The sequence below is a fragment of the Dermochelys coriacea genome, chromosome 4 (assembly GCF_009764565.3).
Source record: "Dermochelys coriacea isolate rDerCor1 chromosome 4, rDerCor1.pri.v4, whole genome shotgun sequence".
NCBI lineage: Eukaryota > Metazoa > Chordata > Testudines > Dermochelyidae > Dermochelys > Dermochelys coriacea.
In genome coordinates this window covers 15,279,609-15,299,616 of record NC_050071.1, presented here as the reverse complement: position 1 = coordinate 15,299,616, position 20,008 = coordinate 15,279,609, and the positions used below count along the sequence as shown (strand labels likewise).

General features: G+C 42.1%; 1 protein-coding gene across 1 annotated transcript in view; it reads right to left on the bottom strand.

Moving 5' to 3' along the window:
* The window catches only part of FRAS1 (Fraser extracellular matrix complex subunit 1), a 302,180-nt gene that overhangs the window by 94,502 nt on the left and 187,670 nt on the right, over positions 1-20,008 (bottom strand). The window contains 9 exon segments of the mRNA XM_038399497.2: positions 683-836; positions 5,876-6,202; positions 9,976-10,060; positions 11,179-11,449; positions 12,173-12,313; positions 13,035-13,175; positions 13,463-13,603; positions 15,032-15,178; positions 18,898-19,044. Coding sequence (XP_038255425.1) covers positions 683-836; positions 5,876-6,202; positions 9,976-10,060; positions 11,179-11,449; positions 12,173-12,313; positions 13,035-13,175; positions 13,463-13,603; positions 15,032-15,178; positions 18,898-19,044 — 1,554 coding nt within the window.

Here is a 20,008-nt window from a genome sequence, read left to right as displayed (position 1 = left end):
CCATTCAGAGATCAGAGCCCACAGTGGGGAATTAGGAGATAAGGTTTACATAAGGATTGGTCCAATAAAAGATATTCTCTCACCCACCATGTCCTTCTAATATCCTGGAACCAACGCGGTTACGACGACACTGCATCACATAACGTTACCATTTGACAAACAATAGGTAACACCGTGTTCCTATGAGGGTCTTTGTCGCAGGTTCTCAAAGATACTTGGTGCCCAGCTTCCACTGAAATCAATGGGAGTTAGGTGCCTAAATACCTTTGAGCATCTGGGTCTAACTCCATATTAACTGTACTGAGCTCAATGCATCTGCAACCATGGACAATGAAACGGAACGTGCAGCCCCATTTGGGCATTCAGACTGGAATCTAGCCATGACTGTTTTACAAGCTGACACACCCATTTTAACTGGCCAGATGTGGGATTTGGACATCATATGTAAGTATTCGTAGCTGACTGTATTGAAATGCAGCACTATAACTAACTGCGTTCTCCAAAGACATTTGATGTGTACAAAATACCATGAAATAATATCCTTAGCCAGTGCTGAGCATGCCTGACTCCCAGAGAATTAGAAAACTGCACTTCTTCTGTTAAGGGTGGGAGACGCCAGGGAAGGAGAAGGAGCAGCCCAACAGCAGTGTCCCCTGGTAGTACAAGATCTATAATAAGTTACCGTATCTTGGCTGGTCCTTGATGATCGTGTAGGTTATCTCAGATTCACTGGCACCAGGCATCTCTGCTTGCAAAATTCTGTTGGTGATCTGCAGCATCCCTCCTTCTGGGACCCACACCAGGGGGTTAGTGACCAGCCGGGGGCCTCCATCACTCTGCAGGGGATGGGGGTGGCAGGGGAAGCAGCAGAGGCTCGGTTGAAGAGTAATGATAATGGGCCAGTATAAACAAATTTTTAAACAAGAAGGATGAGGTTGAATATTGCAGAACACGAGGCAGCTGACTCTCTTTGATTCTCATCTGCTTCAAAGAGGGAAGCTCCCTGCCCTACCAATTCCACTTCGCACCTCGTTTTCCCTCCCACCTTCCACTTTCTCCTCCTTCAGTCCCATCTGTGACTTTCTTCTTGTCTCCTCTGAGCCCAGCTCCTCCTGATCGCAAGTCACTCCTTCCCATGATCCTGTCTCTCTCAGTGGCCTTTTCACCTCTTCATTTAAACAGTATTGTCTTCCTCATCCTCAAGTCCTGGTGCATCTGCTTCCCTTTCTTTCCCTTTGCAGCTTCTCTCCTGTCGGGTAACCTCCATGACACTGTCAAAAATCCTCACTATCTCCACTGCTAAAACCTTTGCCCAGGACTAGAATACTTGTCTGACACTATCTCTCCCTTCTTTAAATCCCTTCCCTACACACGCTTCTTTGAGGATGGTTATAAACCACACCCTCATTTAAAAACAAGCCATAAATAAAAACACACTCAACTTTTTTAAGTATCTGTAATTTTCATCATAGTGGAACAGTGACACTTCAATACACACAGGCCCTGGCAATCACTTCAATCTCTCACCCCTTTCACATCTTAGGAAGCATGTTGAAGTACAACACCTTTAGAACCAACAACAAACACTTAGCTGGGGAGAACTTTTCTGATATAGTTCTGACATTGCAAAAGTGTTTGCGAATACATGAAATGACCGAGCGGTTTGGGTGTGGTAGTTTGTCTGGAGGAGACACAAATAAACCTGATGTTCATAAAATATCAGAGACTATAAGAGTTGAAAGGGACGTTATTTGTGGCAGAGGAAGTTTTCCAACTGGAAAATAAATATTTGGGAGCCAAATTTATCCCAAGGCAAAGTCAGTTTTAAACAACAGTGACAAGTTCTCAGATACCTCATCCTAAATTACTGGGCTCTAAGGCTAGAGGGGGCCCTTGTGATCATCTCGTCTGATCTCCTGTGTAATCCAGGCCACAGAATTTCACCCAGCAATTCCCCTATCAAGCCCACATTTTGTGGTTTAGCTAGAACGTATTTTTGATAAAGACATCCAGTCTTAATTTAAAGACTTCATGTGATTAAGAATCTACCACATCCCTCGGTAAATGTTCCAATGGTTAATTACCCTCAGTGTTAAACATTTATGCCTTATTTATAGTCTGAACTCACCTAGCTTCACCTTCCAGTCACCTTATTATACCTTTGTCTACTAAATTTAAAAGTGCTCTCCTATCAAAAATTGTCTCCCCGTGTAAGTACTTATAGACCATGGTCAAGTCACCTCAATCTTCTCTTTGATAAGCTAAATATATTGAGCTTCCTAAATCTTCCACTGTAAGGCAGGTTTTCCAAACAATTCTTATAGCTCTTTTTTGAAACCTTTTCAATTTTTCAACATCCTTCTTGAAGTGTGGACAGCAGAACATGTCACAGTGTTCCAGGAATGGCTTCATTAATACCATATACACTGGTAATAACACTCCCCTCTGTCTACTCGATATTGCACAGCATTATAGCCAAGAATCATACTAGCCATCTTAGCCACTGCATGACATTGGCAACTCCTCTTCAGCTGGGCTATCCACCAGGACCCCATATCCTTTTCAGTCGCTACTTTCTAGGCTACAGTCCCGCATATCCTGTAAGTGTGACCCACATTCTTGGTTCCTACCTGTATGACCTCACATTTGGCTGCATTAAACTGCATATTGTTCAAATAAACCCAGTTTACCAACCAATCCAGATTGCTCTGTATAACTTAACTGTCCTCATTGTTTACCACTTCACCAAGTTTTATGTTATGTAAAAACTTTATCAGCAATGATTTTATATTTGCTTCCAAATCATTTATAAAAATATTGAACAACACTGGACCAAGAACAGATCCCTGCAGGATCTCTGCAGGTCCCCATTAAAACACCCCCATTGTATGATAATTCCCCACTTACAATTACTTTTTGAGATCTACCAATCAAATTTTAATCCATTTAATATTGATTTTGCATAATGCTATTTTTTAAAATCAGAATGTCATGTAGTCCTAAATTTTACATCATTTAGGATCAGCAGTTCCCCTAGGACAAATGACCACTTTATTCTTTAAAAGAATTGAGCAGAAGACAGACAGGACTGATTGCCAGCTAAGGAGAACCCTAACAATACCCATGGCAACTTTCCACCCGTCTTCAAGTGTCAGTGATGTCACGGCACTTATGAAGTTTAACATCAAAGCATAAATCAGCAGCAGGAAATTACCAGCTTGAAAGGGTCAGAGAGATTAACAGATTTATTATGGCAGGGGAGAAATGAGAGAGCAGCTGTGCTTCAGAGTACTTTGAGGGTGAGGGCCAAAAATGCACTGTATGAGAAGAAAAAATTTCCAAGAAAATGTTAATTAAAAGCAAGGTCACAGTTCCAGAGCAACAATGGCATTTCCTCATTTCGAAGGGATGGATGAATGAATGAAGGGCTCTTCATTCCCCACAATAAATCATTCAGTCATTTTGCAATAACATTCCCAGCTGGCTTTGATGCTGTGATCCAACTAATTAATAAAAATGTACTCCGCAAAAGGTTTCTTCTTGCTTGCTAATCCTTTTATTTTTAAGTGACAAGTTATAGCTAGGCTACAGTCAGTTCTCCTGCAGAGGTCAGTGACACAACTGGAATCATGTCAGATTTTTGTTTACCGGTGGTAAGGCTGATCGTTATATTTCCACTGTGCGTGTGCGCGCACCCACATGCATGAATTCTAATGCACCTTTTGTAAGTACTAAACAGTCCTGAAGACTAAAGTCTCTCTATTTAACCACTCAGCAAGTATAGCACGGGCTACTGCTGGTCACGCTCCCGCCACATTGCCTTGCCAATGTGCCTCGCCAATGTGCCTCAACCCCGACCTGGCTGAATCGCCCCTAGTGGTGAAAAGGTAGTTCAGTCTCTATACCTGTTCAAATCTGGGCCTTCCTGCTGAAACTGCCCACAAGAGATACTCATCCACTGCGAAATGAAACGAGACTGTCAACCCTTATTACACTGAACATCACACAATCATCTGATCTAAGTATCTTTTGGCCACCTGGAAGGCAAAGGGTTCCATATCCCATTACCCAGGCTACAACATACCTTACCCATTACCCATACCTACAACAAACACACAACATGCAGCCAGGTCTAACTCCTGCTTTGGCTGATCTGATGCTGTAAAATGGCACATTTTCTAGGGTGTGGACTCACTGTTTCCCAATAGAGCAGGGGTCTCAAACTCAAAAGACCACAAGGGCCACATGAGGACTAGGACATTGGCCTGAGGGCAGCACCACTGACCACCCCAAACCCGCTGCCCTGGCCCCGCCCCACTCCACCCCTTCCGTGAGGCCCCGCCCCTGCCCCGCCTCATCCCACCCCTTCCCTGCCCCCATTCCAACCCCTTCCCTGGAAGATTAAATGATTGGCCAAAGTTATATAAGGAAGTCAGTTGTAATTGTTGGGTTCCACAATACACAATAGTAGGACTGCACAAATCTGACCTCTTCTCAGGTGGACAAATCCTTGACTTTTTGACGACTCTTATCTTATGACACCACCACATATTACTGAAATGATTGTTACACAATCTTATTTTGTATAGCGTCTGACATACAAATTGTCTGTCACAGTGCATTCTACTTTTTTTGTTTTTTAAAAGTGATGTGATTTAAAAATAGATACTGCACCATAATTTTTTTTACCACCACATTCCCTGTACTTAGAATGGGAATAACACTACTACAGGTGGGAACATTCAGTTTTTAATAAAAATGGAAGAATTAAATTAAAATAAATAATAATAATTGTTAAATTTTAGGGATCTCTTCTCAAATATCTCTAGGAACATGATTAAATATTAAGAAGGGTCAAGTATTAAGTAAAGTTTATTAAACTTCAGCGATCTTGATAGCTTTGGGATGTTGATCAGCCATGAACCACCGCACTCAATACCTCCCCATCCCTTTAAAGCTGAAGTCAGCAATTCAAACACCTTGTTAACCAAGCCTTTTAATTTATGTAGGTTTCTTTTCCTGATAGTTTCCTGAGATCCATACATTTTCCAGATGCATCCACTCTTCTCACAATTTAGCATTGACCGTGTAATACTAACTTACTGTGTCGGGCACTCACAGAAGAGCTCTCTTTTCCAAACACCAAGCTGTCCTGTTTTCTCCTCCATACTCCTCCACTGATGTTACTCAGCTACATAACCTAACCTCTGGTCAAATGAATAACCCGCTTTAAAGCCAGTCATAAATGAGCCTCAATCACAACCCCAAACCCAAATACCTCCACACTTTGGGGACGTTTGACTCCTTATTACAACCCCAAACCCAAACACCTCCACACTTCAGGGACATTCGACTCCTTATCTGGATCAGAACTTTGCCTCTGGCCCCTAATTTTATAATTTGCTGACCCAAATCCCCTAATCAGTGCACCCTCAGACTTTGGGGGAAGTTTGGATCCAGATGTGAACTTTTTAGCTGGAGGCCTATGTCCAATATCATACTATTTATTGCCTGCCGATTGCTACCAGCCTCTCAGCACCCCCTCCACCTACGGAGTGAGGGTAGAGTCAGGCCCCCTCCTCTCACATGTCTATTGCTCCTACCGCAAAAAAGAATGGTGCATTTTCAACTCTCAAACTGCAGCTACAGATTAACTGAAACAGGAAATATTTAGCTAAGCTGAACCACTAAAGTGGAATCATTGTGGGTCTACAAACCAAAACACCAACAGACAAGATTTTGCAAACCCAAACCGAACCTGCAACTTTGCCCCTCCCTTGCCGCATCCCTGTCAGCAATGTCTGGTCTCTAACCTCTCTCCCAGATATACTGCTTTTATAAACTACTAGCTTGGCCACTGCAGAAAGGAACATACCTTTGGAGAAATCTTAATGTGGAATAGGATATTCTGGAAGTGGTGCCCATCATTCACTTGCAGAAGAACCGTATCATCCCAACTGTCAGAACCATCGTGAGCGTAACGTAGGAGTCCATTAGCCAGGTCATCCAGATGGAATACTTGGGCTGCAGGAGTTGTGTCCCCTGGAGCTTTGACCAGCTGGCCATGACGTGGAGGATCTAAAACCACCACTGCTACATCCTGGGGATTGTCATTGTCTCGAATATCAAGCAACACGTTTGTTATTGATCCAATATCCCCTCTGCTGATAAAGAGGACTTCATTCCTTAGCACGTAGGGGGCCTGAAACATAAAAACAGCTCTTAGCTGTTTGCTAAACAACAGTGCTCTAATGCTGATGGAAGTCTGGAAGTAAGGTGTGGGTAGAGAGATTAATTCCCTTCATGTGCTGGAAAGCCCCTATTTGTAAACAACAGGAATTCACTAACTGCACATTTCCCCAGAAGGGTAGAACTTAGACTATCTAGACAGATTTAACTACATTAGAAGGTGGGATTCTCACACTGCAGCAAGCTGAACAAAAAGCCTCAGGACATTTATGCATAAAGAATGTAGTTACCTGCTCACGGTCTGTATCCCCTTTGCTGCTCTGCTAGGATAGCTCAAATAAGAACCTCCAGGGACAAGGCCTGGTTTTGCTAAAGTCAATGGGAACTCCAAGCAATAACTGACTTCAAGATCTTTTCCCCCTGATTTTGGTAGAGCTGCCCTAGTGCCTAGTTACAACCCTCTCGCTTGCCCAATTCCAAAAAGGAGAAGGCATCATTCCTATCAAGGAAAGGCTATGATGAGGAGGAAAACATACATAAAAATATGACCTGAAACTTCATGGACCAGACAATGCTGCCTCCTCTTGCACATACGGGGTAATGGCTCTAGATGTAGCCCAAGAGAAGAGTGCCACCTTTTGCATTCACCACTTCCCATTTCTGCAGCTCCTAGACATTCCGTGGAGGTCTCCCATACAGGTAATAACCAGGCCCAATCATGCTTCACTTTTGTAATCAAAATGAAATCGCAGTCCCAGGTGGTATGGCAACATCATTATTAATCATATTTATTATGGTAGTGCTCAGGCAGCAACCGAGATCAGGGCCGCCTTGCGTTACGCACTATACAACCACAGAGCCACAGACTAGCCCTGCTCTGAAGAGCTTAAAATCTACCAGACAAGACAGAGACAGGTTAGGGGAAAGGCATATTACACAGATCACTGTTTCATTATAACTGGTTACGTATCTGTGTAAGTGTGTTTTCTTCAGGTTTCAAGCGTCCCTTTATCTAGGAAACAGGCAACATGAACCTTCAGAAAAGGGATTTTTTTTCCTAATCAAAACCCAAAGCCAAAGAACACAGATTGTCTCCACCTGTTGTCTATTGTCATCTACTTTAAATTGCAAGCTCTTAGGGACAGAGACTATCTTTTCATTCTGTGTGTGTATAGTGCCTTTCATCATGGGGCCCTCTCCCCTGTTGGAACCTGTAGGCACAACCATAATATAACTAAATAATAATCTTAGTTTAATATCCCGCTACTGAAATAGGGGTTCTTTTTAGAACAGCTCTTCTTCTGCTCAGACCCACTCTTTTCCTCAAAAACAAAGGTTATTAAACCGATGATATTGTTATATAAGGAACACTGCTGCAAACGCACATGGTACAAACTATGGGTACTTATCTATTCCCTGACGTGCAAATTAAAAAGAAATCTAAAGGGAGGGCTTCACACAGACAAATGATTCCATGTGACACCTAATGGCTGGGAGACCTCAGCTTATGTTAAAGCATCTCAGTGGAAGTGACTGAAGGGAGTAACATGGAATGCACAGGGTTTTGTTATTCTGCTGGTGAAGAAGCGAGTCTGAAGCAAAAAGCCACCTCCACTTGGCTGGGCTTTTGATCTCTTGTCCAGCAGACAAAATGAGAATTAAACAGCACAGACTTTGGACTAAATTTGGCAAGGGCATAAGTAGGTCCAACTTCCACTGAAGTCAACGGAATCGTGTCTCCTTATGTGGGGACTGAATTTGGCTCATTGTCTCCAAAAGAATCAGGCAGTAGCATTCTTAAACTCTTCACCTCAGCTAGTTTATGAAGTGTTTGTACAGACACAGACCCTAGGGCCTGACCCTTAGAAGTCAATGGAGTTGGAACTGACTTCAATAGGCTTTTGGATTAGACCTCTAGTCCTAGCTCACCTAAGTCTCTACTCTGCTTCCACTCAAACCAATGGGAGTTCTACTACTGACTTCAACAGTTGTAAGACTAGGCCTGTAATGAAATATTTTCTTGCTGCGCAAAGTACAAGGCCAGCAAATAATGCTCAAACATATGTTTTATGGAAAGCAAATTCTATTTATAGATTGGACCAACCCGGCTACACAACAGCTTTAACTCCAGGGCAAAGGGGTACCTAACCTCCATCTTGAAGACATTACACAACCTGGGAAGAAGTCCGGTTACAGTCCAAATTTTACCAGTTTCAAATTAGTTATCTAGTTCTTTCTTGTAAGGAGCACTGTTGAGTTGTGTAAGTTATTGTGTAAGCTATTAATTTAGCCCACATAGAAAATAATGCTTAAAAGCAAGAAAACACCATTATATTTTTTTTAAAAAAAATCCTCAAGATACCATTAAAGGGCCCAACCCTGCGAGGTCCTGAATCCCTACTGACTTCACAGGATCAAGAGACTATGGGTCCCCAAAAAAGAAAAAACCTTCTCAGACTGGAGGATTTATTCCCTATCAGGAACACTAAATAGATAAATAAAATGGTTACCAATGCTATACATAGTGAGGATGTTAGTAGTCCAATGTGCCAACATTTCTGCTTTGGAGCTGTGTTGCAGCTCGTTGTAGTCCTACATAATTAGCCTAAAACACAGCATAGCACTACAGCCTGAAATCTGAACCTAACTGGAGAGATTAAAGAAACTTTTATATATTACTGAAATGACTCATTATGATTAAGGGTGCAGAGTCAGGCACACAAGAGTCAACACTAAAAGACTATGGCTCTGATTCTCAGCAACACTTCGGTTGTTTTACACTGCTTTGATGGTATAAAGAGGCCTTGAAGTTCATGATTCTCATTCCCCTTTACACTGGCCAGAGTAGTGTAAAACAGCCTTTGTTTAAATGAGAATCAGGTCCCATAAGAGTATAAGATATGATTACCACTACTGATTGGCTAAGAATTGCGCACCCAGCTAATCTGTGCTAAAACATCCAATTAATTTTGTAACCTTGTCCTCCTTTCACATACTTGTTTCTCTCATCCACCTTTTATATTTTGTGTTTCAGACTGTAAGCTCTATGGGGCATGAACCTCTTTTGCTATATGTTTGTACAGCCCCTACCACCATGGGGCCCCAACTTAGTTGAGGCCTCTTGGCAATAGCAGACTACAGATATGAAATAATAATGATAGTAAAATAATCATATACAATGGGAACATGATGGACTATAAGCTCAACATGAGTAAAAGTGGTGAGCAGTTTAAGGGGTACATAAATGACTGCAGAGACATTTAGAAATCTCTTTTGCTCTGTTTGTTCCTACTAGTGTACTTAATCAGCAGCCCGGAAGCAGACATTCTTATTACAGGTGCTCAAGTGCAAAAGATTCTACTGTAGAGATCAATAATGACTCCGTTGCAGTGCAATAAACGTCTAGATCATCCACTAACTGTAAGAATATTTTAAACAGTAAGTGACTCTCAACCTTAACTTTAGAAGAGCTGCCATTCTGCTATACCATAATAATTGTGCACAGCACTACAGTCCTCAGTGGCCCAAATTCTGCTCTTACTTAAACTGTTTTTACATGGTGTAATTCTATTAATTTAAATGGAGCTACTCCTAATTCACACCCATGTAAATGAGAGGAGAATCCAGCCCTGTGTGTCTCTGGTAAAACCTCTTTGGCCTGAAGAAACTCAGATCAACTGAGTTTTGCTCAGGTTCATTTGTTATTGTTACAAGATACCAAGTTTCTCTTGTAAATTTTAAATCTATATAAAAAAATCAGGGATTTCTTCAGCTTTGTAATATTACCTGTGTCGACAGTGCTTGCACGGTGATCATCTCTAACTGGGAGAAGAACCGCTGATCGCTGACCTTCAAGGAAAACTGACCTTTCCTAAACAAGTCCCCCCATAAAAATAGAACAATATTAATGGATGAAATGTGCTTGTGGAACAGAAGAAAGATAAAATACTATATATGCAAAGAGGAATGAGTAGATTAGTGGCAGGTGAACTTAATACTCCTGCAATTAGGTTTATATAGTATCTTTAATAAAGTGCATTCACAGTACATAATATACTCCAATTTCCCTTTGCCTATTATTATTCACAGTAAACCAGTATGTCCAAAATTCAATAAACTAGTCTCCATTAAAGAACATTGGGTGGGATTTTCAAAAGCATTGAAGTGACTTTTTGAAGACCACGCAGAAAGAAATCTCTAGCTCAATAGAAAACCACATGCTCCTGCTCATTCTCTAGTCAGAATTAGCTAACATTTTAAGTGCTTTGAGATTCTGACATGAAGAGTGCTCTGAAAGTGCAAAATTATTATTGATAACAATAGGCCAAATTCTGCTCTTAGTTATACAGCTGTAAAACTGGAATAACTCCACTGATTCCAGCCCACACACTAGAGCTTACTCTGGTTGCAGGGTGGTGTAACTGAGTGTGGAATTTAGCGCTCAGTCTCATTCTGGCACATATGAGTGGCAGTCAGTAGATGCAATTTCCTCAAACATTACAGATCTGAACACACCCAGGTACTATACACGAAGTAAGGGAACATACTGTCAGGACCTAAAAATCGAGAGCATGACGTCAGCAGTGGCTGAGCGCAGGTCATGCTGCAATGTGGATCTACATAATAATTTGAATATTTTCCTGTCGATATCAAATAACTAAATACCAACCATCCTTAAAACATCAGCATTTACCACCACCATCACTGTATCCCAAGCATGGGAGCTACACTTGCTCCCACTGAATCCAACAGCAAACTCTCATTCAATTAAACGGGAGCTAGAGTGTAGTTATCTCCTATTCTAAACACGGAGGGAAATGTGCAGCCTGTGATACCATGGTACAGCAACTTTGGTGCAGTGATGGAAACATTGCAATGCGCCTCACAGAAAGCAGTTTCGGCACTGTGCCGACTGACAGGTGAGTAATTCTTCGAGACGCATCCATCATTGCGAGGCCAAGAGATCAAAACAAAGACACGCTCAGTCACCTGGATTTCTCTTTGCTGTGCACAAAGCGGACTCTCTTCTCCTTCACATCCTTCCAACTGAAGTGGTCACCCTTGTCCAGTTGCACATCTTTCCCATTCTCCATTATCACTAGTCTGCCATTGGTGGGAGAGCGGACCACATGGAATAGCAGCTCTCCATCTTGGTCACCCAGGTCACGTGCATCCATGAAGGACAAGTCTAGTGGCTTTACCCCACCAATCCCTACTGTGAGTGAACCATTCACCTGCGGAGCAGACATATCTGTACTGGCTAGAAACAAGGGGAAAACGTCATTAATACATAAGACATGCTCTCACTACATAATCAGAATCAATGTTTATTTGTCTCTCTGTCCTCCTAAGACGTGCATGTTTGCTGCTGCCCTCTGCTAGATACTAGACCAGACTCACCTAATGTCACTCTCATTATTGGAGGACACAGTGGTCTAGAGGAATGACCACAGAGTGGAGTATTAGGAGGGACCGATTTCTAATCCAGGTTCTGCCACGGACTGTGTGGGCTCAGACAAGACACTTCTTATCTCAGTATCCCTATCTGTAAAATGGGAATAACAACCTTTACTGACCTACCCTACAGAGGTATTCATTAGTTCATGTCTACACGGTGCTTTGTACATATAAAATGCTATGTATCATTGTTGCCTCAGTAATGTATTTTTCCCACATGGTTTTACTCTGCATCTACTAATGATGGGAGACGGGGCTGCGGGGAACATGTTGCAACTGAAGAGAATTATCCCTAACTATACAAATTAACTTTATTTGGAATGCCAGCTGTATCCATTTTCCTGAAAAGAAACATTACGGAGAACTAGCTTTCTACTCCTTTTAATAGCCAGTCTGTGAACAACATGGAGGATCTGTACAAAACTTGGGTTTCAAAAATACTATTAAACAAATGCTACCTCTAGACTCAAAAACCTGTCAGAAAAACACCAGTTAAGTTCCCTTATCCAAAATGGGAGGAACTCACCATTACACTCTCTGGTCCTGGTGTTGCCATAAAAACCATGACCACAGTAAGAAACACAAAGCTTGTTCTTCAGAAACATGGTGGCATCACAGAGGTGGCATTCACTGGCATTGTCACACTCCAAGCATCCCACGGGGCAAGCTGAGATGGATGGGAAAGCACAACCTCATTAGGCACCACAAACAATGCAAGAACTGATATGTGCAGGTGTCCCAGTTCTTAGATTAGGAAACAACTACTCCCATTGCTACCTTGCCTAATGGTAAAAAATGACCCAAACTATATCTACAAGTACTAACACACCCACTCACAAATACACAGAGAATGGGTGTCCATGGTAGGAAGCTTTTACTAGTGTGAGATTCATTGCTGGTTCTACTAGTATTCCCCCATTTAACATAGGAAAGCTCTCTCACACTGACAATCTTTCAAAACAGAACAATGTTTTAAGTGGAACCATGGTTAGCTTTGCACATCTGAAAAATCTGGCCGTGTACTCAGATCCTGCACAACTAGCTAATCTGAACATACAGTAGAAAGCTGTAACAGAATAGATCTATTTCATAACAGTAAATATTTTCATTATGGTCAAATGTCGTAAGTAGAGGTTCACTAAAACCAGAGTTGCTGTTTGCATGGAATTTCACTCTATCCAAACTCACCATAAGTGGGTTCTAGGGTAGGCATAGCCTATTCCTTAATTCACAATCTGATTTCACCTAGTCAGCAATGAGTTTCATATCACTGCATGTCAGTGGTGCTCTCTGTTTTCCTACGCCACCATGTGAGAATTAACAGTTCACAGTGTTTAAAGAGTTGCAGCCTCAATCCCACCCCACCTTCTCACACCAGTTCTGTTCACCTGTGCATTTCTGTTCTGCACGGTCTGCATAATATCGCTTCCCACAATCCAGGACACAATGTGTTTGCAAGAGGAAAAAAGGAGCTTCACAACGAGTGCACTCATTTGGATGATGACACTGGAGGCAATGGTCATCACATCCTGAAAAACATTTGCAAAACCAAAACAATTAACTACCATCTGCGTAGTAGTAACTAGACCTTTTATTGCTGCCTGCACAAAAGCGAGATATGGCTGGGTCTATGACATTAATAGCTATGTCTACAGAGACACATTGCGTGTAGGGGGTTTAGAGGCTGACGTTAGGGCATGCCTTCAAAATGAAAAACTTGCTGTACACACAAATGAGAATTAGAGAGAGACTGGAAAACAAACTAGGAAAGCATGGCACCGTAGTGATAGCTAGAAGCAGTTTCACAGAGACTTACGTTGGCATGTGTCTGATTCCCTGTAGAAAGCTAAAGGACACTGTTCAACACAGGCCCCATCCTGCAGAATGTAGCCATCCATGCACTGCAGACAGTCAGTCCTCGCGGGGCCTTTACAAGCATTACAGCTCCAGTCACACTCTGGAATCAAGAAAACGTCAAAGTAGGGCCGCCATCTGCGTGCACATCTAGCACTGTACACGGGTTTAACATATTAGGCAGCTATCCACTGTGGAAGCCTAATCCCTAGCAACGAAGGGTAAAGCAAGGACAGTGTAATAGATGTAAAATAAGAAAGATTTCTAATATGGGGCCTTCTTTTAACAACAGGAATTCCCCTCTTCGGCTTCACATTCCCTAATTACGTTAAACACAGGTATTGTTCAGGGTTTGCTTATCAGTGAGGCAGCTTTGCAGCCAGAGAAGCCTGCTCTTGTCCCCTTAGGCACCAGTAGGTCCGTATCTGCCAACGCTAAGCATTAGTATTTATCCACACAAAACCCTCAATCTCTTATCTTGCACAGACTGGGACTGCTGGGATGCCGGAAGCTTTCCCAATTCAAAATAACCAAAGAGGAAGGTCACTCATTGAAGAGAGTCCTCAGGCCAGAAACACAGCACGTACAGGTAGGCCCAATTCCACCTGCAGATTCCCAGGCATGGCTCCTTCTGCCTTTAGTGGAGACAGTGTGCATGTGTCCATGTCCGCAAGGGAATAATATGATCTATAATATTATTATTTGTAGTACAGGAGCACCTCAATCGGGGCATCGTGGTGCTAGGCCCTGTACAAATATATCATTCAAGACAATCCCCGCTCTCAAAAGCTTACAGTCTAAGTAGACAAGATAGACAATGAGGAGGAGGGGAAACCAAGGCCTATGAAGGTGAGGTGACTTGCCCAATGTCACATGGTAGATCTGTGGCAGAGTCAGGGTAGAACACTCTCAGTCCAGTTCCCTATACTGCTTCTCTACAGTACTGAAATATCAGCAGACTCTCACTGCCTAGTTAAATGAAGCGTAGAGAGAGCCAGTCAGAAATAACTATCTAATAAAAATTGATTTGCAATAGTGCTTTGAATGGTGGTGGTAGACAATAAAGCTACATCATCCTCAAACTACATTTTCAGTATGGAATATTATCTAGGAGAGTTTTGGAAATCTCTCAAGTCTTCTAAATCTTTCTCAGTATTTGTTGTTGTTGTTCAGGAATGTAGTATTTATAAGCCAGAGATACTCAGATCAATATACAAGACCCTACATGCACTCAGTACAAAAAGATTTAAAATGTTAACCTCATTCATTATTCCACTGAGTGGTGACTGAAAGAATTGCTAAACCCAACCCTTGGAAAGTTTGATGGCTCACTTACTAAATCATTTACAAAGGAAGGGTTTGCAATAATCTTGGGGAATTTTTTTTTTTAACTGAAAACTGAAGTATGTGACAGAGGACGGCTGAAAAAAAGATAACAGAAAAAAAATCTGTTCAGTAATAGACCCCCTAGGCAGACCATTCTGCAGCCATCCTAATTGTTATTTTTAAATAGAAAATATGCATTTTTCACCTCTGCAAGTCTTGGTGGAGAAATCAAGATAATACTGCTGAGTGCAGCTTTCATACTGGCATTCACCAAACAACAGAACCTTGTCTGAGTCTCTGCATGATGTACAACTCATGGCCGATTCACAACCCAGACAGTGGACACTGCAAGCTGTAGAGAAATTAAGACCAAAAAAAATCACTGCAATTACTGAAGCACTAGCCAAATGAGGTTAGATTTATCTGAAGCTCCACTATTCAATGTTCTCTTGGAGAATCTGCTGGGGTAACTCTTCATAGCTTTCCCTGCTTACCATCCCCAGGCCCCACTTCATGGCTACCCTCCATCTATCCAGAAGGGAGTTCTGGACATATCTCCACATAGGACTTAATGTTGCTCTGAGTGTCTACCAAAAGGAGCCACTTGAGAGCAATTTAAAATATTGCTTTCTCCCAGATGGACAAAGTTTGTGTACTAAAAATCTGGTGAACCACCAGGGTCAAACATGGAACTTGAATTCAAATCCCTGTATCCAGGTGTTCTTACAGCATTTTTCTCCTTTCACCTTGAGTAACTTAAATTTAACCCGTCCAGTTTTTATTCATAGACTCAGAGTTCTGAAGGCCAGAAGGGACCATCAGGATCATCTAGTCTAACCTCTGCATAACACAGGCCATAGAATTTCACCTAAGTGTTTCATTAAGTGTTTTACATTTTGCTTGAAATGTGGGATGTCGTGAAGTTTACAGAAACAGGAAGCAAAACCTGACGGTTCAGCTGGACAAGGTGCAACACCCAGAGGTTCAAAATATTTCGCTCCAGGATGTTGGGAGTCTGAATTTCTCAGCATGATGCAGGTGCATTCAACATGAATGGCACAGCTCTTGGCTATCCTTGACAGAACAAGGAGCAATGGTCTCAAGATGCAGTGGGGGAGGTCTAAGTTGGATACTAGACCTCCCTCACTAGTATTACACTAGGAGGGTGGTGAAGCACTGGAATGGGTTACCTGGGGAGGTGGTGGAATCTCCATCCTTAGAGGTTTTTAAGGCCTGGCTTGACAAAGCCCTGGCTGGGATGATTTAGTTGGGGTTGGTCCTGCTTTGAGCAGAGGGTTGGACTAGATGACCTCCTAAGGTCTTTTCCAACCCTGATATTCTATGATTCTATGATCCCATAGCAAAGCTTTAATAGCAAAGTGTTACGAAAGAGTGGAAAGGAACTTTGAGTACGTCTACACAGACAAAAAAACACAGCAGTGAATCTCAGAGCCTGGGTCAACTGACCCGAGCTCACAGAGCTCGCGCTGGGGGTGGCTAAAAATAGTTGTGTAGATGTTTGGCCTCAGATTGGAGACCCGCCCCACCTCATCAGCTTTCACCTTTGGGCTCCAGCCCAAGCCCAAACATCTACACTGCTATTTTTAGCCCTACAGTGCAAGTCCAAGTCAGTTGACCCAGGCTCAGAGTCTTGCTGCTGCAGGTCTTTTCTGCCATATAGAAGTACCCCGCATAGCAGCTAGCCAATGTACAGAGAGAGTCCACTATGGTACTGATCTGCCATACTTTTAATGGAGAGCAATCACTTGGAGTGGTACAATGCACATCAAAAGCTCTATTTTCAGAAACACACATGCAAAAATCATGTGGATTTGCACACCTAACTTGCATGTACAATTACCAAAGCTGTGCTAGCAAATGCAACAATTATGCATACAAACGGTCAGCTAGAAACATAACTGATTCTTTGAGCACACAATTATCTCAAACACAATCCTGGCATTTGCTCATGCAAATACAAGTACAATTTTATGCATACAATTACGCAGGCACATCTGGAAATATGGCCCCATAAGTCCAAAGGAACAAGCTCAACTGGTTCTTTTTATGGCCAAACGTTCTCACAGGCTTGAGAATGAGTTCAGTGTGGCTGGAAAGTAGAGATCTATGAAACTCAATGGTTCTTATTTAGGGGGGTGTATGTGCACTTGTTCTTGGTTCAAGTTCACATTGAGTTCTAAATCTGAAAAACTCAAAGCACAGATTAGCTGTAAATACCTATTTTTTCCTGGTGTCTTGTTGAAACTAGGAGAAACCACCCATTTTGCCACTTGTGACATCTGAGCTAATGATTTGTTGCTATATGGTCCAAAAATGTCATACAACTCTGTAGCTACTGGGAGAGAACATGTTTCCAAGGATACATGTACATTGCAGCTGGAAGTGTCATTTCCAGGTTGGGTAGATGTACATGAACTAGCTTTGATGAAGGGCACTCAAAACAGCAGTGTAGCCCCAGCAGTGTAGGCAACAGTTCAGGCTAGCCACCTGACTACTTACCTAGGGTCAAAAATAGGATTGTAACTGGGCAGCTAAACTATGTTGCCATGGCTACACTGCTATTTTTGGCATGCTAGCTCAGTCAAAGCTACCCTGTGTACATCTATCTGAAATTACACCTCTAGCAGTAATGTAGACTTACCCTAAAGAAAGTCTATTTAAAGAATCTAATACCTATTTATAAATGCACCAGCACTTCTCATTTCATCGGTAATTACAAAGGTGTGGTGGTCATTAATTTAGTGTTTGTCAAGTATCTTTAGATAAAAGAGTCATGAATTAGAAGACCCATGAATGATAAAACATTTGTGGAGTTCAAAACACACAGTGGTCACACTATCCAAAAAGACTGCTCCCAAACAAAAGCTGCATTTAAAAACAAGTACATGCCATTTCTTTTATCAGCATTGCTCTGCAACGATGTTTTTAGATGCATACCACTTTTGTGAAAAGCTTCTTAAGTTTGTGTCGTCATTTCTCTACAAACACTCCAATAGACATATCGAGAGCAAAGGAGTACATAGATCTACTTCACATTCCTTTGATTTAATCTAAGGTATTTTCAAAACTGTGGGTTCTTCAAAAGTGTAGTGAAATCAAAACAAATAGGGGAGGAGAGAAAGAGACCAAAGATTCTGATTAAACATTTGTTGTTATCTCTACCTGGTAGCTGTCCAACAGAGCAGATCAATCTATTTCTAGATGAGTTATCACTAACATTGCACCTGAACAGGTCTGAGTGCCTCCTGAAATTACTCAAATTCTATACATCAACACACTCTGCCATAAGGCTCATTAGTTTTCACCAGCCACAAATTTTACATACAATAAAAAAGTTATTTGCAAACTGGGAGATGAGACTTGTGCGGTTGGAATGAGACTGTTTACAGAAATAAATGTCTCACTCAAGTTTGGGTGCTAGAACTGTATTCGGCAAGGGCTTGTGACTAGACTAATGAATGGACAGCCCAAGGGGAAAAACACATATTTTAGGACATCCACAGAAGACTATCCATGAGTTTGGCACGACACTGAGGCTTGGCAAGCCTTTCTACTTGGAAAGCGGGTTTTCTGGAGAAGTTAGTAAGAGTGGAATGCACTTTGTGTTCATAAGCTTTGATCCTGATGAGCAGTCTGGTCTCACCCCGGCAAAGTACTGAAACACATACTTGGACTGACCCTTTAAAGCAAATGGGACTATTTACATGCTTGAGGTTAAACACATGTTTAAGAACTTTGCTGGATTGTAGCTAGAGTGCTAAGCACCTTGCAGAAATCTGCCCAATCAGAATGGTAGCATTTTGCACTGGCATAAATGACCAGACCTGTACCAGGCAGTAGGTAATTAGGCCCTTGTTCTGTTAGTCACTGTTGCATGTATAGTGATGCTCCTTAATTATTAAGTCTAGTTCAAGGTCGTCATAATGTCACCAACAGCATTTTCCTGACAGTTACAAGCTTTTCATGATGGGACAGACAGGATCAAGAAGCCAAGAAACCATTTGCAAGGGCACTCTGAAGAGGAGGGAGTGTTTGGCGGGAAACACCTACGTTTGCAGGTCCAGCTCTCATCCCTGTAGTATCCCAGGAAACAGGCTGAGGTGCACATGCCAGTGTGAGACAAAACGAGGCTGGAGTCACAGGAAGAGCAGGAGAAAGGACCTCTGCCACTGCAGGTTTTGCACGAGGGGTGACACTCTGAGAGGGCAAAAAGAATGAAAATACCATTCACGCAAAAGCAAATCTTCAAGCAGGTCTGTAAAGGTTCTTTACAAGCGCACATCACTGGAATGATCCTCAGAATGCAGAGCATCCACCATTTCTACATGCATATATGTTCTCACTGTGGGATTTCTTGCTTTCCTGACTGTCCTGTAAGTAAAGAACTGTGCCCTCATTAAATGTAAAGGGCCAGATCCATCACTGACTGTAAGTGGACAAAGAAATCCATGGAGATACCCACCTTATTCAAGGTTGAATTTGGCCCAAGGCAATGTTAGGGATCTTAAAAGCTCGCCCTAAATTTAATATGCACTTTGACATAACTTGAACAACAGAACGTTTTGGGTAATTCATGAAATCTTTACCCCCAAGGGCAGAAATGCTCTATCTAAACTTGGCTTTCCAGGAGGAAGGAATCCCCCCCTCCCTCCAAGAGGCATGCCCCACTAGAATACATATTATAGCGCTACAGAGTGAAACACACTACCTGGAAGGCTAAGACAAAACTAAGAAACACAGTTAATATTTCTGTCAGTGTGGAGCTAGGTAAGTAATGATACAGCGACCTTGTAACTAAATCTTGGGCCAATAGAGAGAAGTCTTTGCAATGCTGAGCTTGTACATTTAGTCTGGATTAGGCAGTGCCCATTTCATGCAAAGAGGCCAGATCGAACATTTAAATATATAATGTTTCTGCTTTTGGTCTCTTTCTCTTCTTTCAATCCCTAATATACTTTGTCTCATGTAAGATGAACTGGGCTATGACAAGCTCTGGGTGGACATCCTGGAGTTCTCATAGGAAATGGATTTATGTCCTCTTGAGAAAGGCAGAGAAAGGCAAAATGGTATGAAGAAGCCTGCAAAAAAAAGTGCCACTCAAGCACCAGCAGGTACCATGATGGGCAAAAAAGGGCTAATGGACCAGAAGGCACAAGGCACC